This window comes from Tyto alba, unplaced genomic scaffold (assembly GCF_018691265.1).
Source record: "Tyto alba isolate M040663 unplaced genomic scaffold, T.alba_DEE_v4.0 Super-Scaffold_14, whole genome shotgun sequence".
NCBI lineage: Eukaryota > Metazoa > Chordata > Aves > Strigiformes > Tytonidae > Tyto > Tyto alba.
Window position 1 is genome coordinate 56,617,237 of NW_024881276.1, and position 27,459 is coordinate 56,644,695.

Below are 27,459 nucleotides of genomic sequence, written 5' to 3' on the forward strand. Positions count from 1 at the left end.
CTTAAAAGAAAACCATAAAGATGAGTAATGAGAGCTAACTGAGAGAGCTGCCTCGGGGTCAAGACGGTGCAGGTTGGGAGACAGACGGCTGCCCAGGTGCCATGTATTTTCTAGGTAAACTGGAAGCTTCAGTCTCCCAGTCTGTCAACACAGCGCCAGCTCCAGCAAAGACCATCAGAGGCACAAAACGGAGCTTATGCAGAAGACTAAAAAAATGTCTCTGAAATGCTGGCCTGCCATTTCAAATTGCATCTGGTCTCACTGCTGGATTTTACTTTAAAGTTCGCTGTGTTCAGTCCCAGAAGCACCTCAGTACTGAGCGGGTCGAGATGTTTATGATCCGGAATCACAAAGATGGAACGTCCTGCACATCTGCAAGCACCAGATCCTCGGGAAGCTCTAAAAGCAGGTCTAGGGCACAGTGACAGGACCAAGTTCCACCACTGGTGTGGTGCCTCCACCACCTTTTAAAAACCCGTGATGGTCACAGCGGCACCCCTTCCCCTTACATACATGGGTCTGTCGGCAAATAGTTTGATGAGCAAGCTCTTGTGCAGGATGTTTAAGGCCTAAAATCAGTTCTTTTCGCTTGCGGAGGGGAGTTTCAAGTCCTGCTTAGCAGGGAAGCGCGGTAACTATGTTCCTCCTCCTCAAGAAAGTTCCCAGCTGATTTTGGGGGTCCTCGGCAGGTGAAGCGTCCTGCAGGGAAGAGGCTACTGAAACACCTTCTCATTTCCAAGCCCATACAGAGCCCTGGAGGTTCTACTAAGCCGTCGAGAACGAAAAAGAGCAGGAGCCGATTTTCTTTGCCAGAGAATCCGGGCGGAAACAAAAAGCAAAGTGATCAATCACGCAGTCCCAACTTCTGCGTCCGTCTTCCCCGGATTTTCAAGCGTAAGGGGAGGACGGTGGTCCCCTAGCCGGGCTCCCCGAGCACCAGAAGGCACAGGTGGGTGCCCTGTTAACTCTTCGCCGAGTCCCTGATCACCAAGCACTGCGATCGCCACGCTTTAAAGCGGTTTCTGCCCAGCGTGTACACACATCTGCCAGGCCACGGACCGCGCTTTGAGCCTCGGAAGGTCTGAAGCATCGCGGGCGCCAACACGCCACCCACGCCTGCCACCCCCCCCCCCCCGCAGACCCCCACGCAGCGGCACAGGCTCAGGTTTGGGCGGCAAGAGGCCTCGGGAGGTCCTGCCGCTCCTCCGTCGGGGGCGGCAGCGCCGGCAAGCCCCGCGGGAGGCCCCACGGGGAGCTTCACCCCGGGGCTTCAGGCGGGCGCGGCAGGCGCGACGCCCGGCATGGCGGCGGCGCCGCGGGCCCGGCCCGGCCCCCCCCCCCCCCCCGGCGGCCTCGCCCCCGGGGCAGGCGGGAGGAGCTTTCCCCGTCGCGGAAGGGGTCGCCCCCCTCCCCGCCCCCGTGCTCCCCCGCTCCGCCACCACCCCGTGCTGGGGCAGCCGAGGTGAGCCCCGAGGTGCAAACCCGGGGCCCGGGCCGGCGGGCACCGCTCCCGCCCACAGCGCCCACCCCTCCCCCGGTCCCGTCCCGTCCCCACCGCCCCGGAGGGGCGGGGCGGGGCGGGGCGCCGAGGAGAGGGCTCTTTATGCGGCGGGAAGCCGGCAGCGCCGGGAGCTGCGGGCGGCTGCGGCGACAGAGAGGAGCAGACCCGGGCGGGGGCAGAGGAGGGGGGTGAGCCGAAGGAGCGGAGTGAAAGAGGAGGAGGAGGAGGAAGGCGAGCGGCGGCCGGGGCGCTGCCATTGTTCCGCACCTGCCGCCGGCCCGGGACACGTGGCGCCGCTGCGCCCCCGCTCCTCTCCCCCAACCGCCCGCCCCGCACACGGTCGCCCGGCGCCATGGGCAAGGGGGTGAGCGCCGGGGCTGGGGCTGGGGCGGGAGTGGGAAATTCAAGGAGAGACGGAGCGCGGCCGGTGCGCGCCCCCCCCCCCTTCCCCTCCGGCTGTGGCGGGCGGGGCCCCGCTTTGTGTGTGGGGCGGCGGGAGCGGGGTGGAGTGGGGGGGGGGGGGAAGAAGCGGCCACGTCGTGTGTGAGGGCGGCGGGAGCGGCCGTTGGAGGGCGGCGGCGGTGCCGCCTGCCCCCGAGCAGCGTGCCGGGCGGCCGCCGGCGGGAGAGGAAGTGGCGGGGGTGGAAACGGGGAGGGGGGGGGCTGGAGGCTCCCAGGGCGGAACGGGGCACCGGCGGCCTCTCCCCGCAGGCGTGGCCGCCGAGGGGGGGACCCCCCCCCCCCCCCCCCCCCGCCGTTGCCGGTGTGCCCCCGAGCCCTCCGCGTCTTTCCCCTCAGCGCTGAGTCCCGTCCCCCTCCCCGAAAAGAGGCCTCCCGCCCCCGGGCGTGCGGGGGCCCCGCAGCCCCCGGGGCTGGCGTTATCTGATGCCCTTTTGGAGCTGAGCGGCGGGAGCCTGGCTCTGCTCCCCTGTCTCCTGAGAGTACTTTAGACTTCTTGAGGCATGAGGGCCCGGGGGGGGGGGGGGGGGGGAGTTGCCAGGATTATTAGGGCTAATTCGCCTACTGGTAGTAGTGAGAGGCGTTATGGGACTTGGTGGCAGGAGGGAGGTGATCGCCCCCCCGACTCCGTGGTGTCTGCCCTGTGACTTGGGGTGAGGAAGCCCTCACAGAAGGCCGTGCAGCGGTTTCCACCCTGTACCAGCATAGTTTCTGCTGTATAGCCCACAGGGAGGAGAAGTCCGTAACTTGGATCGTATCTTTTAACTAAAGAAAAGCATATGTGAAGGGTCTTGGAAACAGGAGAGAAGTCTTTCTGAAGCAGACGTGTGGAGCAGAAACACCTCTTGGGTTGCTCTGATTTTACACTATGTTGAAAAAGTAAAGGCTAGTTTCTGGGCTTTATTGTTTGGATGTTTGTTTTTTTCCCTTCAAATACTTCCCTGTGTATCTTGTATATTGGAGGTGTGTAGACTTTTATTGACTTCTGGTTTAGACTCATTCCTGGAAAAACGCCCAAATTTCTCTGCTCCTCGAGGAGAGAGTGACCGTGCCGGGCCTCGGGACACAGAGGTGGTAGCGTTGTCCCGGCTTACAGGTGTTCTTGTGCTTCCCAAGCGCTGTTCAAACATTGGCTTGACTTTGCATTGTCCTCTTCTGCACGGTACAACAACGGCAGTGTTGACATAACCGCATGAATAGTACGGGAGCTGGAAGAACATGGCTGAACGGACAGTTACTTGGAAAAGGCGGTTGAGGAGTGCGTGGGGTGGGTTTTTCAGGATTTGTGTGTGTGTGTGTGTCTTTTTCCTCAGTGAAGTCCTGTTGATGCTTGGCAGCCCAGCGTGATGTATTCCAGTCCGGTGGGCAACAGGCAGCGTGCATAATAAGTCATTCAATAGATAAAACGCTGAGGAGGGATTTGGTGGTGTTAGTCTTCTGGATGCTTTAAATCATCAAAGAAGCCTCAGAGTTGCGTGTGTAGGTATGACTGCAGTGCAAAGGATTCACAGGCTTAGGCTGATTTGGCTGGGAGGTACAAATGCTTTCTACTTTAGAAGGCTGTTAGCTGTCTCACTTCCATTTCAGATTTCATAGGTTACATGGATAGTAAAGCAACGGGCCTGAAACTGAAGCGCCAACACAAGGGCTAATTCAACAGTGTACGGCTGCCTCAGGCTTTCTGGTAGCAAGTCACAAGATTTGTTTGTTTAGCATTGAGTATGCATGTGGGTGATTAGGGACCCCCTGAAAAATGGGGATGTGAGAGAGGAAGGCTGTGATAAAAGCAGTGTGTGGATGCAACACAGAACAGCATGTGCCTGCCCTGAGTTAGGGTGCCCGAAAAGGAATTCTCTTTCCCATGAGAGGATGGGATGGAAGAGAAAGTAAGAGCTTAAGTGTGAGAGAACAAGTTCCTTGTCTCTACAGCTGTGAGGAAAAGCCAAGTGGAGTGTCTGGTTTACTTTAAATGGTAAATGGATGAGGGGAGGGCCGCGGGCTGCCTGGATATGTTGTTCAGCCCAAAAAACAGATTACCCAAGGGGGTGTGTGTAGTGGAGGAAAGCTGAAGGGATTTCATTTCTGTTCAGAGCTGCCTGGAAGCTGTCTGCAGACAGCAGCGTGTTTAGCTCGGTCTCCCTCGCTGCACAGGCATAGCACACAGTTAGTGTGTACTTTGAGTTGCTTCTGGAGGTCAGTGCTAATGCCTGAACCCCAGTTAAGAGTTTTTTCCTGTCAGAAACTAGGAAGGCTTATTGCATAATGGACTGACTGAGGGGAAATTATGCAAATCGAAGCAATCCTTATCTGGTACAATTAAATTTTACTGTATTACTCTTCCCCCCTCACCCATCTTTTTCATTCCCAGTTCTTATTACTATAGCTAGAGGATACTCCTTTTACCAAAGAAAACCCTGGTCCTTGTCAACATTTTTTGCAAAAGCGGTGTAACAGGATGAAGGGTCTCTGGCAAGTGGTCTGTACCTGCCGGTGGCAATTCCACAACCCGGTGGGATCTTGACCTGCTTTTGAAGGTTGCAGGTCGTGCTTCACCCAGGCCTTTTCGAGGGGTAGCTGAAGTCACCAGCTCCTCTGGGGGAGAGCTGTGTCCAGTCCACTCGTCCTCATGTGTTTGACACTACTAGAGGTGGATGATAAAGATGCACTAATATTCCAGGCAAAGAAGTGTGGGAGATGACACTCCATAGTTGGCACAGCACTGAAAAACCAGGAGGGGCTGCTCCGCTGTGCAGTGGTGGCATTTGGAAAGCCAGCTCTGCATTCGGTTCTTCAAGCAGCTCCACAAGAAGTAGAGATGTTTGTCCTAATAGTCAGAGAAGACTTCAGGTGTGTGGGTGGTCCTGTTTTTACCCTGATTATGAAAACCTTTGAAAGGTTTAGATCCCTTGTCAGGGGAGGAGAACTTGTCCTTCTGTAACTTGGGAAGCAGCAGTCTGCTCACAGTGAGCAGTTACTGGCTGTCGAGTAAAAACTGCTTTGTACTGTCCTAGATACTGAGACTCTGTTCAACTGATGCAGTTGATTAGTCTTTTGGTTAAAAATAGGAGATTGAACACAGCTCTTAGGAGGGAGTAAGAAGGATCCAGAGAAGGCATTCACATCCCTTGCTAAGATTATGTAGGGTCATGGAGCAGTGCTTTCAGTCCAATAGGTATAGTCTGTATCATGACTCATCTGGTTAATATATTTACTGAAGACTGTCTCATGAGGCAGCAGGACAGTAACTTTTCTGTTTTCTCTGCGCAGTTGCTTATAATGACATAAGTACTAGAACAGACCAGGCCTCCAGAGACTCTGTAATTTATGTTGGCTTTTATTTGACAATTCTTGTTGGATTAGGTGATGTTAGAATAGGGTACTTCTGAGCTTGTCTGCTGATTTGCACCCCTCCTTTTTCCTGGCCAATTATGGCTTGTGTTGAGAACATCAGCCATGAATGGGTCATATTAGTCCAGATTAGAAAAGCATAAGCTGTATCTGAAAGACAATAGGGTTTTCAGGGGCTTTAGGGCTGTATGAAACTTCTTACACTGGTATGTACAAATGTTGTGCTTAAGCCAATTGGGGGCGGGGGGGAGAATCTTGCATGGAAAAAACCCTGTGTTTTTTTTTTTTTCTGTGGCAGTTTTGATGAGTCAGAGTTCCTAGGCTAAGTCAAGTAACAGGGGTGACATTTCTGATGAGACAGACCTTCCTTTGTGTTCAGGCCACGTGATTAATTCTCGATAAAATGTGGATCTGGAGTACCATAGGCCACCTTCTCTTTGTACAGCAGGGAAATCCTGCAGTACTGGGGGGTGAGATGAGCCCCTTGTCCTCTTGCAGCCCAGCCAGCACAAGCCTTGGTTGAACAGGTTGGGCTCATCTTGCCAGAAGAGGCAGCAGCCCTGAAGGCACAGAACAGGGACAGAACTTTGACCGATGTGTCAAGTTCAGATTGGAATGATGGAGACTGGTGATCCTGACTTACCTTTTCTGTAAGAGTGGGATGTGGTACTAAAGCAACAGGAGGGGAGGTATTTTGTGCTTTTTTTTTTTTTTTTTAATTTAAACTGAAGAACTCTGAGCTCCTCAGTAAGATGGACTCCATTAGGACCCAAATATTTGGGTGCTTAGAGAAAGTAGTATCTTTATCTGCTTTTTGTCCTGAGTGCACCTGATTGCTGGGGGTTTTGTTCAGGTTTTTTTTTAAGCAAATCATGCTTGAACAAGGGCAGTGAGCCTTTTCAGTTTGCCCACTTGTAGGTTGTCTCTGCAGCTGAAAGAGCTAAACACTCTTCTATTCTTGGGCTGTTCATCACTGCCTTTAAGCTGAGTAACTGCATTTCTCAAAGAAGTTTCAAAGAACCAGGAGGGTTTTAGATCACCTGCAAGATCTTCCCCAGCTTTCCTTGGGGGCAGGGGTGAAGGTGATGAACTGCTTGTCAAGGCACCAGCTCCTTCACTTTCATTAGAAATCATTTCTTGTCTCAAGCAGTAATCAAGAAGCACGTGTTTTGTGCAGGACTCTGTTTGGACTTGTCTGCTAGAGCTCTAGCAGAAATCAAAGTTGTTTCCTTTGGAGACTGAAGGTGAGAGTAGCTTCCTGGTGACTTCTTGTGAATTGCCTCATGGCAAATTTTTGTGATGCCGGAATGCAAGGACTGTGCTGGTTTAAGTTCTGTGGCTTTTGCTTTTCTAAGAAGTGAAATGGGAGTTTAGGTGCAAGGAAGAAAATGTCAGGAATGCTGACAATCTGTAGTTCCCTGTCCTTTTCCTGGAGGAGAGGAGGCAAACGGTTTGGCTCTGCTCCACTTGTGAAAAACTTTCCATTGCATGGCTCTGTAGCTGCATGCAAGGACATGGGGGATGCAAAGCCTGCCTTTACTGAACAGGACAAGAGAGGGCTTCTGTGCATGTGAAATGTGTGACTATGGCTGCAGAGTGGTGTGCACAGAGCTTTTTCAGAACAATAAAAATCCTTGCCTAGATGTGACTGATGGGTTCTTTTAGAGAAGTTGTAATTTTTTCCCCTTTTTTAAAATGTAGTTTCACTTTTGGTTTTGGTTTCTACTTCTCTTGTAATAAATAATAAAAATTTCCTGTGCTTACTGCTCAACAGGACAGTTCTTGGATCCTAACAATAGTTTCTGTGTCCAGATCGCTCTTAGGAATCCAGTTTGTGATTTGAGGTGCTCAGGCAAAGACCAAGCAAGGCAGTGGCTTTGAAACCTTTTCTTAATCTTGTTAACGGTTTGACTCTGGTGCCACTAACTGTTCTTTCATCTCAAAATACTTCTCAGGGATCTTATTGGGTGAAAATCTCATAATGTAACTTGGCAGGGCTGTAATAGGTCCCACGCAGAAGGGAAGGGAGGAAAAAGCTGCTATTGGAGGCTCGTGACAGTCTGGAAATGTATGGAGTACTTAATGCAGGAACTGAGCTGTGAGGCTGTACTGGTGCCTGGTTTTGGTATCTTACAGGGTGTCCAAACTTGTTGCAGTTTGGTATTACTTCTTCCTGTAACTCTTCAGTACTCTTTTTTTTTTTTTTTTTTTTTTGTCTTGTAAGTGATGTTTATATGTGCTAAGTCATGATTTGTTTGTTCTTAGATGCTTGTTTACCACATCATGACAAGATCTAAATCTCTGTATGATTTCATGAAGAGTTAACCATAACAAAACTGAATGAAAATCCATCTGAGTAAAGAGGCTTTCAGCAAATCTGCTCTGTGAAGTATAAGCAGGACTGAGCACAGATTGAATCTGCAAAGTGTACTACTGCTTTGTATATCATTCTCGCTGGTCAAACTGCCATAAATTGAAAGCAGGTTTCTGTTGCGTAACCAGCCAGCTAGAGTGCCAAACTGAGTATGAAAGCGTTGGAATTTATCCCCCAGACTCGACCAGTCAGAGATACCACCTCTTATTTATCTTCAGTTGATAGGCTGCTCCTTGCCAGAGGATATGGAGGACTGAGAGGGGGGAGGAGTTAATGCCTGGAAGGGAACATACGTATGCACTCAGGAATTGGGTTCTTCTGCTCTTCATCACTTTTTCAACTTAAGCTGGGGCTCACACATCAAGACTGACTGAATAGCATGTAGCTTGCTTTCCTCCTAGCTAGACTTGCACAATGTCTAGCTGTAATCTAGGCATCAGAGATGTCGTTGAGCAGACTTGTCTGCTCACTAGCTCGTTTTGTTAATTGAAGTGGCATAACTTTAATAAACTGTAATAATTTTGTCTGCCTGGCAGTCTCGTGCACATAGTTCACGTCTACTGCTGTAGAAGTTGATCATAAGGGGTTTCTAATGGTACTGTGCCTTCTCTTGCAGGCTGGAAGAGACAAGTATGAGCCCACTGCTACATCAGAGCATGGCACAAAGAAGAAAAAGGGGAAGAAGGAGAGGGACATGGATGAGCTTAAAAAGGAAGTCTCAATGGTAAGTGTAGGGCATGGAAATAGCATCTTCAAGAATGTTTGCTGCCCCCAAAGCCCTGCGCCTCATGTGACTTAGTCACAACCAGCACTTTTCTCTGAAGGCACTGATCTCCCTTCTTGTCCCCTTTGACTCCAAACCAGACATGCTACAAGTGTTTCAGCCTCAAGGTGACCACGCAGTAGGCCCTGAAAGCATCACTTCTCAAAAGGCCCTTGACACAGAACCCAAGTATCTGCTTGCCTGTGTTACCCATAGCACAGGGTAGCTGCGTTTCCTCACCCAGGCAAGCACTGTCTGGATAGCAGCATTGCAGGCTTTATTGTGCTGTCATGTGAGTGAGACTGCTGTTTTCATTCCAGCTGAGGAGTTGAGTCAGTACAGCTCCATTTACTACTGGCCTCTGCTTAGGCTGACCTCAGTATTATTCCTTCTAATTGTGTTTGAGGCCATAGGGAGTGTTGCCCATCACTGCCTGTGAATGTTGGATGGTGCTATACATGTGCGTATGAGCATCATCCAGCTTAGATCTGCTCTCCTTGAAGATGGTGCTGGTTTTGTTTCTGTGCTGTGGATTTTGAGTCTGGGCTTTCACATTTTTGGCCCCTATGTTAAGGTAGAGGGGATACTGACACTTGCTCCAAGATGAGATTTTTTTTTTTTTTTTGTGTTCAGTAGCAATGTTAAAGCCTCTGCTCCCCACAGTACAACCTTGTGAGGCACTGCTCTGCACCAGCATGATCCAATTGAAAAATAACCTGACTATGAAAAGGAGCCTCTTGGGGGGAAGAAACACTGCTTAAACTGGCAGCTTTACTTAAAAATATGTGAAATTACAGGGTTAATCTTCTACACATTCCTATATTCCTTCCCAATTCCTTTATTTTCCCCTATTCCCTCACCCTCCCCTTCCCTCCCCCCACAAAACCCAAACAAACAGCAACCAAAAAAATCCCACAAAACACAAAAACTAACAACCGCTGAGTCTTCATAGAATCTTCTAGGAGATGTAGTCAGTTTGTTTTAAAAGCTGTCATGTTGTACCCAAATAGCCACAAGAATACTACAGATGAGACTGCTTTGAGTTGTGGAATGAGATTGAGATTCTCTTCACAGAGAAGGTGAGCTAGAGTCTTGCTATCTCACCAAACTGTTACAGATAGGAAACCTGGCGTGGGGGATGGAATTGCTGAGCTCTTTCTGATCAGCCTGCAGGCACTGTGATCTCTTCCACCTCCAACCATTTCTTGTCTTCCAGGATGACCACAAGCTGAGTCTTGATGAACTCCATCGTAAATATGGAACAGACTTGAGTCGGGTAGGTAGACTTTGTTTTCCCTCCCTCTTCGCCCTGATCTGAAAAGGAACAGTCTTGGCTCAGAGCACTTCACAAAGGGAGATCTGGGTGGTCTGTTTTTTTCTTTTGTCTAATCTCACCTCCTCCAGTTAAGTTTCCCAGGGTTTGGGAGAACTGTTGAGCTTACAAATACTTCTCTTCGTCCTCCCACTGTACAGCCTGGCTTCATTACTTCAGTGACATTGTTAGAAACAAAGTCACTGTTATCTGCTTCTGAATTGTTCCAAGGTCAAGTTGATTCTTGGATTTAATTTTTTCCCCAAGGAGCTTGTAATAAAGGTGAATGTTTGTTATATTGCAGATGTAGTCTAGTGAGCTAGCACGTGCCCAGCGACTTAATGATGGCTAGTAGCAGTTAAAATTTTACCCTTTTATAGTAAGAGGTGTACAAATGTCCTAGCTAACCTCAAAGTCCAGTGCAGAAGCACTGCAGTGGTTTTGCACCTTTGCTCTTATTTGCTTTGCTTAATGCGTGTTTTGCACGATTGCATACAGCAGCAAGTCTGCTCTTACTCTGTAACAGCACAGAGACTTGCATGTTTCTGTCAAAGACCTTGGCTCCTGAAATCTGAACTTCCTGGAAGGCCAGTCCAAAGCGTCATCATCTTTATGGCCCCCAGCTTTCACTTGTTCCATAATTTGATAGGATGGATTGCACTGGGCTGGGCCTCAGAGCTCAAAGTCTACTGCTGTAGCCTTCTTGTCCTGCCCTTCAGTGTTTGTAGCCCCCATGGCCTGCAGGCTCCTCAAGTAGCATCCAACATCCTGTAGCTCCTCTTTTGTCATTCTCCTTTCACATTCTGCGCCTGTGTTGGAGAGCCCTGGCAGCTGTGGAGATCTCCATTACCTGTTAGCATCTCCTTGTTGCTGTGGTAGTACATGAACAAATTCAGAGCTATCTTCCCCAGTCAGTGTTGCCACAATGCCTATAAAAGGAACTTTTCTTCTAGGGTTTGACTCCTGCACGTGCAGCTGAGATTTTGGCTCGTGACGGCCCAAATTCCCTCACACCCCCACCCACCACTCCTGAATGGGTAAAGTTCTGTCGCCAGCTCTTCGGTGGATTCTCGCTGCTGTTGTGGATTGGTGCTATTCTATGTTTTCTGGCTTACGGCATACAAAGTGTGATGGACGAGGAGCCCAACAATGATAATGTAAGTAAAAATGTCTGTTTTGCCTCAGAGGCAGTCTGAGCAGCCTGTTTGGCTCAAAGCAGATTAACTTCCTCTAGGCATTCAGTCCAGAAGCTTTTCCCATAAGCACGGGAAATTCAGTGTGTGAGCTTAACATGTCTTGGAGTGCTTCCACATAATGAAATGAACAGCCGACTTCCTTCATGTTGTGTTAACAACACTGCTTGCAGACAGCCTTTGTGCACAGAAGGAACGGAGACTGCAAGAGCCTCCACGCTTTGTAATGGGGTGCTTAAACACCAAGCAATTTATCTGGACAAACTGGAAGCCTTTCACAGTCAGATCGTACTGACTCACTTTCTCTGCTCCTTGTAGCTGTACCTGGGTATTGTGTTGGCAGCTGTGGTTATCATTACTGGCTGTTTCTCTTACTACCAAGAAGCAAAAAGTTCCAAGATCATGGAGTCCTTCAAGAACATGGTGCCTCAGGTATGGAATATCTCACTTCCTTGAGATCTGCCAAGCTGTAGCATGCTCAAGGTTATTAACTATTTTAAGCATTGGCTTCAATTGCAAAAGGCCTGGCTGCTAATGTGGGTTACTATCTCTTAGTTTTGAAGGGTCTGAGACTATTTCCTCTTTATGCTCCCAATTATCTATACTAATAGACCAGGGCAGTTTCTGGCACCCTGTGAGTTCTACCAGCTTATTAACATTCATAAGACACTTCCTCAACAGTCTGGGGAGATCAGTAATTGGCATAAGTACTAAAACTCAGATTCCTTCATGGACAGTCTGTATCATATGTAACTATCTTACTGTTTCCTTGACAACAAGGAACTTTAATATCAAGAAAACAAAAATAGCTATTTTTCATAAATAACATATCAGAGATAAACATCTTGGTACAAGTAGAAATCTTGTAGAACTGTGGCACAACTATTTGAAGATACTTGGATCTTTTGAGCCCCTTCTTAAGAGTTGTTTTTAAATAGGTTGTTTCTTTACTCTCTTTCAGCAAGCTCTTGTAGTCAGAAATGGTGAGAAGATCAGCATAAATGCTGAAGGCGTTGTAGTTGGAGATCTAGTGGAGGTGAAAGGAGGAGACAGGATTCCAGCCGACCTTCGGATCATATCTGCACATGGTTGCAAGGTACAGAAGTGGCAGGTTGTCTGAAAACTTCATTATGAAGGATGATGAATTAGTCTGGTTTCAAAGAATGTCTTCTATGCTGTGAATGGGTGGTAGAGTGGAAGAAGAGGGTGAGGGGAGTGTCTGGTGTTTTATTTGCTTTCATTGCTGAAGGCATCTGCCTGCTTGTGTATGACAAAGTACTCTCTTCCATGTAGGTGGATAACTCCTCACTTACTGGTGAATCAGAGCCTCAGACCAGGTCTCCAGACTTCTCCAATGAGAACCCACTAGAGACCAGGAACATTGCCTTCTTTTCCACCAACTGTGTGGAAGGTATGTGACTCTACTACTTCCCTAAAGTATTAACAATGCTAGGGATTGAACTGCATAGGTGACCAGTGCAGATGCTGTGTGAGTTTAGCATATTAGTTGGTAGCCTGCTCCTATCATGCAAGAGCAGGCTGGAAGTTCCCAGCAAAGCCTTTGCCCATTCCACCTGCAATACTGTACAATGGGCAAAGAAGACCCCACAGCACTGCTGTGTTTTTTCTTCCTTGCTCCCTCCTAGAGGAGCAGCTATGTGGTGTGTCTTTGAGCATGACTGCCTCATTACAGCAGTGTTAAAGTGCAGATAACATAATGTGAATCAAGATGGTTAGGCCAAGCTGTAAGAATTACTACAGCTGCTGCAGAAAGCAGGAATTTCAAACATCTCTGGCAGAACTTCCTACTGCAACTCTGTGTATGGTGGTAGATACTCTTTGTGCTGAAGCCCAGGGCATCTTTTCCACACTCAGAGGGTGTTAAGATGTGACAGTTCAGTGATGGTGTAGAATTCTGCCTGACTCCTATTGTGTCCTCTCCTGACAGATTCTTACCAGCAGACTGTCCCCTGCTTTTTCCCACCCCTCAAAAAAATCACAGCCCAGCAAAACTGAGGAATATTCTTATCTTAAGAGCGTTGGGAAGAGGAAATAGGCCTTCCCTTAAAGGAGGGAAGAGGACACTGTCCACTGCTTGGCTTCCTCCAAGTGCCAATTGCAAGGAATTAGATCCCTGGGGTAGAAGGGAGAGGGCATACAGCTTGACCAGTCACACAAGAATCCTGTGCAGCACTTACCTCCATTTATTTCTCCTGCTTGCTAGAGAGTAAAAAAAACTGTGGTGGGAGACTGGAATGCCTGCCTGCGTTATCTCAGGCAAAGCTTGCTAAACTCCAGGATGGGCTGAACAAACTCACTGTGTTTTGGGAAGGGTTTTGTTTTTCTAAAACCTGTCTCTCTTCTAGGCACTGCCCGTGGCATTGTCATTAGCACTGGGGATCGCACTGTGATGGGCCGTATTGCCAGTCTGGCTTCTGGACTGGAAGGGGGGAAAACACCAATTGCCATGGAGATCGAGCACTTTATCCACCTTATCACTGGAGTCGCTGTGTTCTTGGGTGTCTCTTTCTTCATCCTGTCACTCATCCTTGAGTACACATGGCTGGAGGCTGTCATCTTCCTCATCGGCATCATTGTTGCCAACGTCCCTGAGGGGCTGCTTGCAACAGTCACAGTGAGTGAAGTTGGAAAAAAAGGTTGAATGAGTTACATATATGGTTCTTAAGTGAAGTGCCTCATGGTCACTGTGCATTCAGAGGTAAAGACTAAAGTAGTGGAAGGTACTCTGTGGTGAGTGTGTAGGGCTAGTCTGTAGAAATTCAGTGTGTCTAGACTAGTTGCCCAAATCAGTATCAAGTTCTGCAGCTGTTTTTCTAATGAAGATGGGTCCCTAAGCTAAACCTGCACAGAGGCTTGGCATTGTAGAACTGAAGTGAGCGAGACTAGGAGTTCTGGACTTGTCTTGCCTTTTTTTCCCTGTGGCAAGAAGGGACTTTTCTATTGCAGCTGTTCAGGGTTTCTACACACACATGCAAACCAGCCCCTCTAATCCTGAAGGGCTGGCAGTGTCCAGCAAGCTTCACTCTCGTCCTAGCTTTTGATCTGGGTCCTGGCAGAGGTTCTTACCATCCCTTTGGGAAATCAAACTTGTGGGAGTATCTGGATATGCTCAGCTGTGTAGAGGGTGGTGATAGACAGGGCTAGAGGCTCCGTGCAGCCTTAGGAAGCAGAGCAACAACTGATCTGGGGAGTGAACAGTTGGGAGCTGGAACCAGGTAAGAGCCTGTGGCAAGAAAGGGTAGCTGGGGCTGCTAGCTTCCTACACCAGTAGATTGCAACCCTATCACCAGAGCTCTTTTGGGCCTTCTCATGTGTCACCTGTCTCCTCCATGTATTTTGAGAGTTCCTATAAGCTAGGGAACTGCAACTTGAACTAATATGTTAGTCCAGGGCATGTTATTTCCTTCCTAATGCACTGAGAAGCAGGAGCCTGAAGCCTTGTGAGTCCTTTTCTGGAGGTTTTGGGATGATGAAAATGTGTAACTTAAATCTAACAGCTGAGCTTAAATGTTGCTGTTTATTTTGCACTGGCAGGGTGAGCATGGAGTTAGAGAATCACTGCAGGGCATCTAAGCTGGTTGTCATTCTGTGCCCACGGTGAGTTGGGTAGCAGTATATTAGTGCACAGACGTGTCTAACGTGTTCTCTTCTTCCTTGTCTCCAGGTATGTCTGACACTAACAGCCAAGCGGATGGCTCGTAAGAACTGCTTGGTGAAGAACCTGGAAGCTGTGGAAACCCTGGGCTCCACATCCACGATCTGTTCTGACAAAACAGGCACTCTGACACAGAATCGCATGACGGTTGCACACATGTGGTTTGACAATCAGATTCATGAGGCTGATACCACAGAGAATCAGAGTGGTAAGACCATCTCTTTGCACTTGAGGCATTTAATTAGAAAATGGCTTTTTCTGGAGTTTCTTGTATGCCCATACTTCTAAGAAGCCATGCTTCTAGCTTTCCAGTCCAAGTGAAGTTCACAGTGAAAGGACTTCTAACATACAATTTACAGTGAGCGTTAAAAGACTTGAGATGACACATAGAGAGCTTTGCACTGTACCACAGGTGTTTAACCCTTAAACCCCATATAGGCTGCTCTTGCTCAGAATGATTCTGTTGAAATTTGATCCTCTTGAACATTCAGCTCCTTATGTTTTTCCTGTACGTAGAAATATTTGCTGTTCTGTATCGTGAAGTACCTGAATACTTTTGCCAAAATGTATCTGATGAAATTGCCCCATCTTAAGTCTGCTGAAAATGTGGACAGCAGGGGTGTTGACCCTGATAATAAATTACTTGAGACCGGACATAGATGGAAATTTCCCATGTTGAACTAAATGGCTGTCCTTGAACCAGGGGATTTCCCAGAACCTTCTGATTGTGTTTGCAGAGCAGTAGCAATGAATGAAGTGACTGTAAGGCTTCAGCAGGAAGTTTCTTCTAGATATCGATAGGAATCTGAAATCTCAGTGCTGTGCAATTGAGAAGAGGTACTTACCTCTCCAAAACTGTTAGTACAACCAAATTCAGGAGTAATTCTAGCTGTAATCTACCTTGTGAAATGTTGTGCTTGCAACACATTACTAGCATAAACTATTTGGTGCTGCTGCTGCACCCTGTCCTCAACCACTCTAAAACATCGTATTTGTCTGAAGCACTTAAAGCTGCTTTACTGTCCTTGGTCTTTAACACTAGTGCAAAGTAACAAGCTATAAATAAAGTGTTATTTTGGAAGCACTTGGTTTTGGCCTGGCTGTGGTAGAAGTAAACCTGGTAGGTTTCACTTCATGGAAAGCTCATTAGTTTATCAGTTAACTGTCTGCTCAATTCATCTCCCTTGAAGGCAACTTAAGAGCCAGCATGGGAGGAGTAGTACCTTTCTTTATAAGCACTTTTCCTTTGGGAGCTGTTTTATCCAGTCTCTGGGTGATGGAAGTGAGACAACCTGGAGGTGAAACCCAGCATTTCTTACTCAAGCCTCTTTGAAAGAATGTTATTTGTCAAGGATTCCTTGGCTTTGTCAGCACGGCCCCTGCTATTGCTGGATGCAGCAGTTACTGGAATCTTGAAAGCAGTAAAATCTTGCACTGGTTGCTGTTTCACCCTTGGGTCTTAAAATAATGAACTGCTCATCAAGTACTTGGGAAGCAATGAGGATTTAAAGAGATGTAGTGTGCTAACAGGCTCTTAGTGTTTCCTATTTCTGAGGTAAAGGCTTCTTGCTCTTAAAGCTGTGGGATTTTGGGCTTATGTGTTTTTTTTTTTTTTTTTTTTTTGGGGGGGGGGTGAGGGGGCTTTCTGACATTTCTTCTCTGCTTTCAGGTGCTTCCTTTGACAAGAGCTCGGCTACTTGGACTGCTTTGTCCAGAGTTGCAGGTCTCTGCAACCGTGCTGTGTTTCAGGCCAGCCAGGAAAATGTACCAATTCTTAAGGTGAGTTCATAAAAGAAACGTTTTGTCCTGTTTCCCATCACTGCATTCCCATACTGTTAGTGAGATTACCTGCAAAGTAGAGGTATTTGCCACTCTTAATCTTTCTGCAGTCTAGCACTTTTATAGGAGATGGGACTGGGAAGACAGATTTCCTACAGCAGGCTCCCTGCCATCCCTTAGCATCTACAGTCTGTTCGGGAGGTCAGATACTTAAGACAGAGCTAGGAAAGACCAGAAAGCTTTCCTAGGCGTTTCCCAATGTTTGGCTGTTCCAAGAATGGCTATCTTTGGCATTTGTACACTTAAACGCTACAAACACCCGGTGCTGGGAGCTGATAGAAGTAGATGCCAGTCTTGTTTTTTTAAACTGATTCAGTGCTGGTGCGAATGCCAGCATAACATCGATTCAGATTCCTGGTTCTGAACTGTGACCCATCCAGGGCTGAAATTAACAGTACAGTGCTAATAATCTGTATAATATTGGTCATGTTGCTTAGTAAACTTCTTCCCAAGGGTGTTCTGATGCTGTGCTAATAGAAATGATGTAGCAAACTATTTTTCACTAGCACTCCTCTGGCTAACTTGAGGTCATATTTTTTTAGACCCAAGATAAAGAGCTGGAGTTCTTCCCATCTAAGGGAGACTTGGGAGTAGGAAGTTTTCAAAAAGTCTTTAGATACTAAAAAGCAGTATAAACATGAAAAAAAAATTTCTCATGGACAAAGAGATGAGAAGGGCAAGAAATATTTGGTTTAAATTGCAGGAAAGTAAACTCAAGCAGGAAATTGAGCACACACAGATCTCCAGGACTGAGAAACCCCCATCTACAATCTCTACCAGTACTTAACCTTATAGGGAAGAGGCATGGACAGGTTAAATCTTCTCTGCCAGAGGCTTGATAAGCTGATCTTATACTGGGTTGAGAGAGCACCTGGATGTGTTTGTGTGCATGTCATCAGTCTTCATCTCACATTTGCTGTTCCTCATGGCAGGCAACTTGGAGCAGTTCTCCAAGTTTATCCTCCAGCCTCTTTCTCTGACTGCACCTGGTTATCTGACTTCCTCTGCCCTTTAGAAGGGCTTCTTGACTTTGGTGCTAGAAGACTGCTGTTCTCTTGAAGTGGAAGGCCTGGCATTCTCAAATACATTTATTTACTTATTCTTTGCTCTCATATCATGTTATGTAGAAGCTAGGAACTGGGCTGAGGTGAATACACTTTTTTCAAATATCTGATCTTCTGTGATGAGTCTGCTGGGATGTATGCTTTGATAGTTGTCTCTTTCCTCAGAGAGCAGTGGCAGGAGATGCCTCTGAGTCTGCACTTCTGAAATGCATTGAATTGTGCTGTGGTTCTGTCAAGGAAATGAGAGAAAGGTATCCCAAAGTGGTGGAAATACCATTTAACTCTACCAACAAGTACCAGGTAAGTGTGTGCCCTCTTGAGGGAGAGCTGATGCGTGAAGCACTTACGTAAATTTGATGCAATGTGCCTCAAAACTTGTTTTGGCACCAAAATCTTGTCTAGTCATTACTTGCTTTTAGACTGCTCAAGATTAAATTTAACAGACCATGCTTATTTACACTGTGTAAGAGCTTCTGGAGTTGCCTTGATATTAAGGTGTCAGCTGCCAAGAAAAGACCAGACGTGCTTCCCACCTGTGCAGCAGTAGTGCATGGAGAATGGAAAATCTCAAATCTGGGAATAGGAATGAAGTGCTGGGAAATTACTTTAACAGGTGGAACTTGGACGCAAAATGTCCATTGCAACATCTGTGGTTATATGTGCAAGTTAAAGAACATACAGTAATTCCTTAGTTTGTGAACCTCTAAAGTGCAGGTAAATGAAAACTGGAGCAGAATATCTGAAGCTGTCCTGAGCAACTATAATCACAAAACACTGAGTGATGGTCATTACTTGTGTACACGTCACAGTACCCGTCTACAAAACGTTTTAATTTCTTCCACTCTAGCTGTCTATCCACAAAAATGCAAATCCTTCAGAATCCCGTTACTTGCTGGTGATGAAGGGTGCTCCAGAGAGGATCTTGGATCGCTGCAGCACCATTCTTATTCATGGCAAAGAGCAACAGCTGGATGAGGAAATGAAAGATGCTTTTCAGAATGCCTACCTGGAGTTGGGAGGCCTTGGGGAGAGAGTGTTAGGTAAGAAAAAGCAATAAACTGAAGAAGATTTGTGCCTTGTGCTCCTGTGCAGGGTCCCCACAGATTAAGCAGATGGTGTTGTACTCAGTTTCTGCTGGATAACAGTCATATTGAGTCCATTCATATAGCAGTAGTCCTGCCTTTAGCCTTTAATCTCAAGGGCAGCCTGCAGGGTCTTGTCTTGCCCAGCCGCGGGGTCGCCTAGATCAAAATGAAGCAAAGCATTTGGGACCTTCCGTCTCCATGGGGCCGCATGGTAATTATTAGATTTGCTTCACTGCGTGTGAACCAGGCTGTGTCTGGGCCCCTAGCAACAGCTATTAGTTATCAGAATATGAGCGTGCCTCCTGCCTCAATAGCCCTGGCTAAACTTCTGACACTGCGCTGTTATTCTTGCGTAACTGTTTACAGGAGCAATCAGCATTTGCGTTTTCTCTCTGCCTCTTGATGTGTAGGAACAGAATAAACACGGGTTTGATGTGTTACAGGATTCTGTCACTTGGCTCTGCCTGATGACCAGTTCCCCGAAGGCTTCCAGTTTGATACAGATGAAGTGAACTTCCCTGTAGAAAAGCTCTGCTTTGTGGGATTGATGTCTATGATTGACCCTCCTCGTGCTGCTGTGCCCGATGCTGTTGGCAAATGCAGAAGCGCTGGGATCAAGGTAGTTTATTCCTGGGTTGAACGTAGCCTTGCTCTGTACCTGGTGGATATAAAGGACTTCCCTTATGCTCTGTGTTGCTGTAATGTGAATGAGTGAAGAGAAGTATTGATCAGGGTTCAACTGATAGTACTTCAGGCTCCATTTCTGGGTTAAATACAGATGACTGCCTTAATGGACTGAAAAACGAGTCGGACTCCAAAGTGCCAGGGTGCTGGCAGGTGCTGACGGTGTGGTGTCACAGAGTATGTGATTTGGCTCAGGTGTATCCTGCATGTCTGACTACTGACTGAGATAAGAGAACAAAGCACAGACTGGAAACGGAACTGGATCTGTTGTCTCAGAATTAACAGTTTTCTTTGTCTTCCATCCACCTCTATCCCTTGCGTGCTGGTAACAGGTTACTGCCTGTACCTCAGGCTTGCTCTGTGCCAAGGCTCGCTCGTATAACAAAAGCCACGTGGCCTTTTCAGTCTCAAGGGACCCTGCCTTTTGGGCAGTGTTGCTCTGTGGTAAAGGCAAGGCTTTCACAGCAGTCTGTTTGTGTTTCAGGTTATCATGGTTACTGGAGACCATCCGATTACGGCCAAAGCCATTGCCAAGGGTGTCGGCATCATCTCTGAGGGCAATGAAACTGTAGAAGATATTGCTGCTCGACTCAACATTCCTGTCAGCCAGGTCAACCCTAGGTACTGACTGGGGGAAGGCCAGAGCTGTTCAATGAATTAAGCATTTGCCTCTCTCCTTGCCTTGGATAATCCCTCAGCATCTCTCCCTAGACATGAAAAGCTTGGCATCTGCTTAGCTCAGCGTGTCGTGGCTCTTCAGTGTGTTTCGTGAGTTATGTGAGGAATGCACAAAGCTGTCTTGAATGTGCATATCTCTTGTGCATGGGAAATAGTTAGGAGTAAGCCCTGTACAGAAAACTTGGGCGGTTTCTTCTGTCCTGTCTCTGCCCTGTAGCTCACTGGGGAAAAGAAACAGCTGGCTGGGTGATTAAGTCTTTTGGGGGCTAACTTTTTTTCCCCTGAGCTGAGCATTTGGTTCGTGTCACTGCACAGGCACCGAGTACTGGCCTGACATAGCAGGCAGGAAAAGGTATCTAAAGTGGCATGGGGGAGGGAGGTGGCTCTGGGATCTGTTTTGAGCAGTGCTGCTGCAAAACCTGAAACCACATACTCCTGTGATTCCAGAGGCTAGGTCTAGTTTTGCCTCCCAAAGGCATACTTGGTAAAGCTTATTTAGTAAGGTTATAGGTTCATGGGAAAACTCTGGTAAAAAGAAGACACCTAGTTTGCTAGTCACAGGCCAGACTGAATGGGCTACTGAATGTGAACTCTGTTTTATACCATTTAGAGGAAAGAGCTGAATGCCACCTACAAACTTGATCACTTAAAGCCTAACTCTGCCTCTCTTGCTCACAAACTCTTCTGGGTCTGATTGCAGGTGGGCAAAGGGAGGGGGACTTGGGCTGGGTAGAGGCGTTGACACTAGGCAGTAGCTACAAGCAAAAGAAATGTGAAAATGGAATCCCTTCTTAGGGGTTAACGTTTGCCTTCATAGCCTAGTGCAGAACTGAGGCATCCTCAGAAAATGTGCTTTGGCCTAAGCAGAGTGTTTGCAGAATGGCTGGGCTGTCTGTATTGCTTAGATTGACCCAGCCTGTGTTTGGGCTGGAGGATAGCCATGTAGTTTATGAACTGTGAATAGAGACACCCTGTGGAATGAAATTGCTTGGGGAAGACAAGTATTGTGGCTGAATTCTTCTCCTCTTTTCTTTTTTGAGGGTAACTTCACGACCTAGCAATGCAGGCCAGGGATTGCTGGTCTGTGTGACTGAGCAGGTCGGCAGCTGGCTGCAAGGGTGGGGAAGGAATTTCCCTGTCTAAACTGGGTGGTGTCATGAGCTGTGTGGATAGTCTCCTAGACCTATAAGGGATGGTATGCTGGGTTAGAGAGGTGGTATTTTGCTCTAGCATGCACGGTACCAAACCAGCAACAAAAGCACGCAATGTTATATTTAGACTGAAGAGTGTAAAATAGTCTGAACTGGCATAACACGAGCTGTCTGGGAAGAGCCACGTGTAGATCATCGGTCTGTTGCAAAAAGGATTGCCTGCAGAAGACCACAGTTTCTTTTGTGCTGTTGGGAGCTAAATGCCTGAGCCAGGGTTCCTTTCTTGCAGAGAGGCCAAGAGCTGCAGAGACAACTAGTCTTTGCCATGATGCATTGAAAAAAGCCATAGAATTAGTCTGCTCATGGGGCTTTTTGTCTGTTGCTTGGCACTGTCTTGCTGTTTTTTTCTTTGTGTTCCCCATCTACCTTTTAAACTTGGAGTATCAAACACCTGTGCAGAGGCTGCCTGGATTAGTATTTAGTCACAGCAGGAGTTGGTCTTTCCCTAGAGCACCGAAGAGCCATGTTTTTATGGGGCAATTACAACTAATGAGAAACTTTAGTTTCACTTGTGAAGTAAAACATTACGTTGTCTCTTGACTGCAGGGATGCCAAAGCTTGTGTTGTTCATGGCTCAGACTTGAAGGACATGACAAGTGAGCAACTGGATGACATCCTGATGCATCATACAGAAATTGTCTTTGCCAGGACATCTCCGCAGCAGAAGCTTATAATTGTGGAAGGCTGTCAGCGACAGGTAAAGAAGAGTCCAAGGATTTTATATCGGAGAAGTCCCCAGATATTTATGTCACTGCTGCCTTCTGAAGTGGCTGGCCTTAGTCTTCTCAGTGCCCTCAAGTAAAAGGCCAGACTAGATCTTAGTCTCTTAGCAGCCTCCAGCTGCTGATGTCAGGATGTTCTAAATACTTAAATATAAGGGTCTCGCAGAAAAGCGTCTTCAGTTTGTACTGAAGCTTTCTTCTGATCCTATGATGTTTAACACAATTTCTAAATGCTTTGGAGGTGCTTGAGAGAGGGGAAGATTCAGCATGATTATGTATTCTCCAACATCTTTGGAGAGTGCATCGTGGTTCTCTGATAAGCCAGATGGGGAGAGGGAAAGGGATGAAGAGGAGGACAAGGAGAAACTGAGGTCTCTTTACAACAAAGTGAAATAGGTTTTTTTGTATGCTTCGTCTCACGAAAGACAGGAGAAATCTTTTCTGCTCAAACATTTTCTATAATGATTTCAGTCTTTTTGTCTCTTTCTTTGACTAGGGTGCCATTGTAGCAGTCACAGGTGACGGTGTGAATGATTCCCCAGCCCTGAAGAAGGCTGACATTGGTGTTGCTATGGGTATTGCTGGCTCAGATGTCTCCAAGCAGGCAGCTGACATGATTCTGCTGGATGATAACTTTGCCTCCATTGTCACTGGGGTTGAAGAAGGTGAGTCTCTAACTTGCGTGCAGTGGTGGCAAAGTGGCATGCTTCAGCAATGCTACTTACTGATTCCCTCTAAAATAGTCGCCTGGACGGCTCACCTTTATTTGAACTTGTCTACATGACAGGTATTTTCAAGGAGGGCAGCACTTTCCTCCTCCCTTCCAAGTCTTCTCCCTTTCCAGGAGACCAGCATGACCCTTTGGGATGGGCAGCCGTATAGGAAGCAGCTGAGTAATAAAAGCTACTTTGTCCTTTTGCCTGGCACTGACCCTAGTCATCTTTTGCCACCTGAGTCTGACAGGTTTTCCTCCCTGATGGAGCAATAGCTCTTGGGCAGGAACAGAAGAGAGGGTACCTCCAGGGGCTCTTGATAATCTTCACAAGCCAGGGCTTAGTATCCTACTGCTGTATGCAGTGAACCCTGATTGCTGTGACCAAAAATATTACTCTCTAAGTGATGCCATGCATGGAGCACCCAGTCTCACCCTGATGTGCAAGAGAGCTCTTCAGTTTGCTGCACTAGCATTTTGCCTTTGTGTTACTGCCTATGAGCTACTTGGCTGCCTTCTGCTGATAAGTGAGAGTTATGTTGTTCTCTTCCTTGCCTCAGGGCGTCTGATCTTTGATAACCTGAAGAAGTCTATTGCTTACACCTTGACCAGTAACATTCCTGAAATCACACCGTTCCTGATCTTCATCATTGCAAACATACCCCTTCCACTGGGAACAGTCACCATCCTCTGCATTGACTTGGGCACTGACATGGTGGGTATCTCTTTTTTTTGCCTCAAAAAGAAATGTGGGTGTTATTAGGTACCCTAAAGAAAGGACGGGTGGGAGGAAAATGCTTAAATACAGTTTTCTCCAGTGTTCTGATTTAAAGTAATCATTTGATACTCCCTATCTCATGGCTCTTAAAATCTTGAGGATCCTTCAGTTCCATGTAAGGACAAACTGGGGATGGGGAGGGTGTAAGGTCCTTCCCAGGTACTGCAGCTGGGGCTTTTGGGCAGCGCTGTTTCTCAAGGTGAAAACGTGGGACAGGGAAGGCTTACATACAGTGGAAGAGTGCAATGGCTCTAACAGCGGTCCTACCACCTCCACAGGTCCCTGCTATCTCCCTGGCATATGAGCAAGCAGAGAGTGACATCATGAAGAGGCAGCCCAGAAATCCCAAAACAGACAAGCTGGTAAATGAACGGCTGATCAGCATGGCCTATGGGCAGATTGGTAAGCTGGTCTGTTTTCTCTGGCACAGATTTGAGCTCTGTGGTAGTGGGGGTTATACACCACCCTGAGTCAGTGGCTGTTCTGCTTACTTCGGTAGGGTTGAGGTTTGGGATGTGTAAACCAGAACCTCAGGCTGTGAAGAACTTGCCATGGTTCTGCCCCCACGGCACATAGCGGTGGCTTGTGCAGCTTGATCCGTTGAATCGCTTTCACAGTAATTTTGTTTAATTGCAGAGTGTTGTAAAGGAACTGGCTGACAACCAGCTCTCCTCTGGTTCAGACTTGTTCAGCAAGAACATAGATCCCATTGTTAGTTTAATTAGAAGTAAAGGATTCTCTCCAGCATATCCCTAAACACACAGTATTAGGAGCCTTGATTAAAGGCAGCTACAGAGACGTGCCCGGTTCACAGGACGGGAGCTCATGCTTAATTGCAGCAGACCTTGGGAACCTTCTTGACTGTATTTTGCAATGGTTGGGGGTGGGCAAGGCTTAATGAGAATACAAAGGGAGTTTTATCTTGTGTCCTTGAGCGCTATGCCATCACAGCACAGGGCAGAACAGAAGTAACTCTGTACAAAGTCGGGAGCAGAAGCTGTTCAGCAAAAGGGTTGCAGCTGAGTTTGATGTTAGCGTGAATTATTTCTACTGCACAGTAGCTTCATCGGTTTTATCATCCCTTCTCTGTTTAGGTATGATCCAGGCCCTTGGAGGTTTCTTCACCTATTTTGTAATCATGGCAGAGAATGGTTTCTGGCCTTCTGGCTTGCTAGGGATCAGAGTTCAGTGGGATGACAGATGGATTAACGATGTGGAAGACAGCTACGGGCAGCAGTGGGTAAGTTTTTGAGGCACTGCTTAGAGGCTGCCAGCCAGAATACTAACGCCTGCTGAACTTGGTATGAGCACCAGAGAGCAAAGGCAGCATGTCTGAACGAACGCTCTCTGCTTTTATCTGCTTCCTAGACCTACGAACAGAGGAAAATAGTGGAGTTCACTTGCCATACGGCCTTCTTTGTCAGCATTGTGGTGGTGCAGTGGGCAGACTTGATCATCTGTAAGACCCGAAGAAACTCTGTCTTTCAGCAGGGGATGAAGTAAGTCAGGATGTCCATGGAAGGTTTAGAATTGGACTCTGTGTATTCTCCAGCACAGGGTATTCTAGTTCTTTGTCCCAGCAGTGTCTGGGTATCTTGGCATAAGTTCTGCACAGTCTGGTGCCTTTTGTAGTGGATAAAAGAGGGGCCGGGTGCTCTCTTTCTCACAGTACCTGCTACGGTCATCAGGCTGAAACAAAGTAAAATGGCAACTTCTGCTGGCAGTGTCTGTGGGAGGTGGCCCACCTCAAAGGACAGCGCCATCCTCCAGCACAGCCTTGTGCAGCAGCAGAGCAGCTGATGTACCAGGAGATCTGGTGGCGTGAACCCCAGCCTCCTTCTGAATTTGTGATGAAAGCAATTGATGTTGACTGAGTTGTGAACTGGAATGTATCTGTCCAGCAACATAAGACCAACTGTGACAACTGTGCCATCAGCTTGGATGGCCTGATAGTCCCCACTGTATGGACTTAAGGACTAGACCAGACTGTCTGTTTCTGCTCACTACCATGTGGCAAGTAGGTGTTTTTTAGGCTGTCATCTGTGAAAGTACTTTGTCCCTGACTGCTTTCCTGTTTCTACTAGGAACAAGATCTTAATATTTGGTCTCTTTGAGGAGACTGCTCTGGCTGCCTTCCTTTCCTACTGCCCTGGGATGGATGTTGCTCTAAGGATGTACCCCCTCAAGTAAGTCACATCAGGCTTTTTGTGCAGCAGGCTCTACCACAGAACAATAGTGCTTGGTTCAGGAGATGAATAAAAGTAGTTGTGAGCTTGTGGAGCATGGAACCTAGTCTTAACCCAGAAGAGCTCAGGCTAGAGGGTGTGAGTGATCCTTTGCTATACTGTGGCACACCAGGAGTTTTGCTTTTCTTTACAGCTTATGGAACGCTTACAGGGAGCCTGTAGTTCAGCGTCCCACTAAAAATGAGCAACACGACTTCAGTTGTACCAGTGTGCTGTAGTGCAGCTGCTCTCGTACTTACTTGAATGGGGTATTTTTAGGAGTAGGGGGCTGCACCTCCAAAGAAAGCCGGTTGAATTGCTCAGACGTAGGCCAGGTAACTCTTCTTTAGTAAAGGAACTGGTGATGACATCTTGTGCCTTTTTCTACCTTCCACAGAAGTAGCACAAGTAGTAAAGTCTTCGGAAAGATCTTCTGTAGGTGCAGAAGACCATCAGTTGGTGCATAGTAACTTGCCTAACAGCTGGGAGGATGCCAACATCTTAAGCATTGCTCAACAGCATTGCAACACTTCATGGCAGGGTTTAGTCTCAAACTTCAAACAGTCCTCTGGCTCGAGTGCCGTGAAATTTTCATGGCAAAAAAAAAAATCCTGGTACATCTCGCATTCTATTCAGAAGTTTTGTCTGGAGTTGGTTGCTGAAGTGCGAGCATTTCCTAACAAGAAGGCTGGCCTCTGCCCAGTGCCTGCAGCAGCTAGATGTTAGCACGTGTAAATCATAAGGGAAACCAATGCGGTTCAAGGGAGCGAGGCTGTAAGCACAAAGGTTATGTGTACTTAGAGGAAATACTCCTAGATTAATAGGTGGGGAGGTGCTGGTACAGAGATGAACAAAGGGGCTATGACACACCTCGTTGGAATTACTATCCAAAAAATGGATCGACCTATTGCAGGAGAAAACTTAGTGATAATTCTTGGCTCGGAAGATTCTCAGCCGAACCACAGCCCTGTGGGAGCTGGCACGCTGGCGAGCTGGAACATGCCAGCCCTCCTGCACTCCTCTGTGCCGTCAAGTCAGAGCTCTGCTGGGCAAAGAGCATCTCTGCTGCCTGGATTCTCACTGTCTCCTCTCCCAAACAGGCCCACCTGGTGGTTCTGCGCTTTCCCATACTCCCTCCTCATATTCCTGTACGATGAAGTCAGAAAGCTCATTATCAGACGCAACCCTGGCGGTAAGATGCTGCTGCTAAGCCTTGTGTTTCCTTCCCGACCTCTGTGTGCTGCTGAGCTCTGTAGAAGCTCTGACTGCCAAGCACTATGCAGGGGTGTATTTTTGCTGTGTTTTCCCTTCCTTCCCGTTAATAGTGCAGCTCAAATGAAGGACTTTGTCCCTCTCCCAAGATTTTTTCCATTGTGACAGGTCACTTACCAGCTCAGGGGCTACAGTGCAAGTTTTCAGAGCCAAAAAGGAGCTCTTACGAACCTCATACTTGGTATGCCTTATGACTGACTCTTTCTCCCTCCTTTTCCTTTAGGTTGGGTGGAAAAAGAGACCTACTACTAAAAAGCGCCTGTAAAACATTCCACGCACAGCCCATGCCACCTCTCCACCATCTCCCCTGTGTGCGTACTTCAACTTTGCAAGTGCAGAACAGTGCCTGGGCAGGAGTGAACTGAAACTAAAGGAAACATGAAGAAACATGGACTGGAGGAGAAAGCAAGGGGGAGGTTGGGGTGGGGGAAGTGTCTGACCATCAGTCCATGGGGATGAGAGTTTGAGTAGTTTTATGTGCCTTTTTGTTTTTGTAAAAGGAAACTGAAGATTTTATATGTGGATTTTTACAAATAAAGATGGATTATAAGAGGATGCCCCCA

The 27,459-nt window shown here is 47.4% G+C and overlaps 1 protein-coding gene across 1 annotated transcript; it reads left to right on the plus strand.

The window, feature by feature from the left end:
• Window positions 1-1,524: 1,524 nt before the first annotated feature.
• Window positions 1,525-27,459, plus strand: ATP1A1 (ATPase Na+/K+ transporting subunit alpha 1). The gene is made up of 23 exons (XM_042788503.1): window positions 1,525-1,865; window positions 8,299-8,406; window positions 9,662-9,721; window positions 10,711-10,914; window positions 11,269-11,382; window positions 11,912-12,046; window positions 12,244-12,361; window positions 13,317-13,585; window positions 14,636-14,834; window positions 16,296-16,405; window positions 17,695-17,829; window positions 18,377-18,569; window positions 19,058-19,233; window positions 19,783-19,919; window positions 21,734-21,884; window positions 22,406-22,574; window positions 23,182-23,336; window positions 23,678-23,801; window positions 24,494-24,639; window positions 24,768-24,898; window positions 25,484-25,585; window positions 26,725-26,816; window positions 27,120-27,459. The coding sequence occupies exons 1-23, from the start codon at window positions 1,854-1,856 to the stop codon at window positions 27,146-27,148; spliced, it is 3,069 nt and encodes a 1,022-aa protein (XP_042644437.1). The 5' UTR covers window positions 1,525-1,853; the 3' UTR covers window positions 27,149-27,459.

Excerpts from the sequence above, each read along its gene's own strand:
- ATP1A1 (XM_042788503.1), top strand. Across the intron at positions 17,830-18,376 it reads ACTCTACCAACAAGTACCAG|CTGTCTATCCACAAAAATGC; the intron begins GTAAGTGTGTGC and ends CTTCCACTCTAG. Across the intron at positions 22,575-23,181 it reads TGTCACTGGGGTTGAAGAAG|GGCGTCTGATCTTTGATAAC; the intron begins GTGAGTCTCTAA and ends TCCTTGCCTCAG.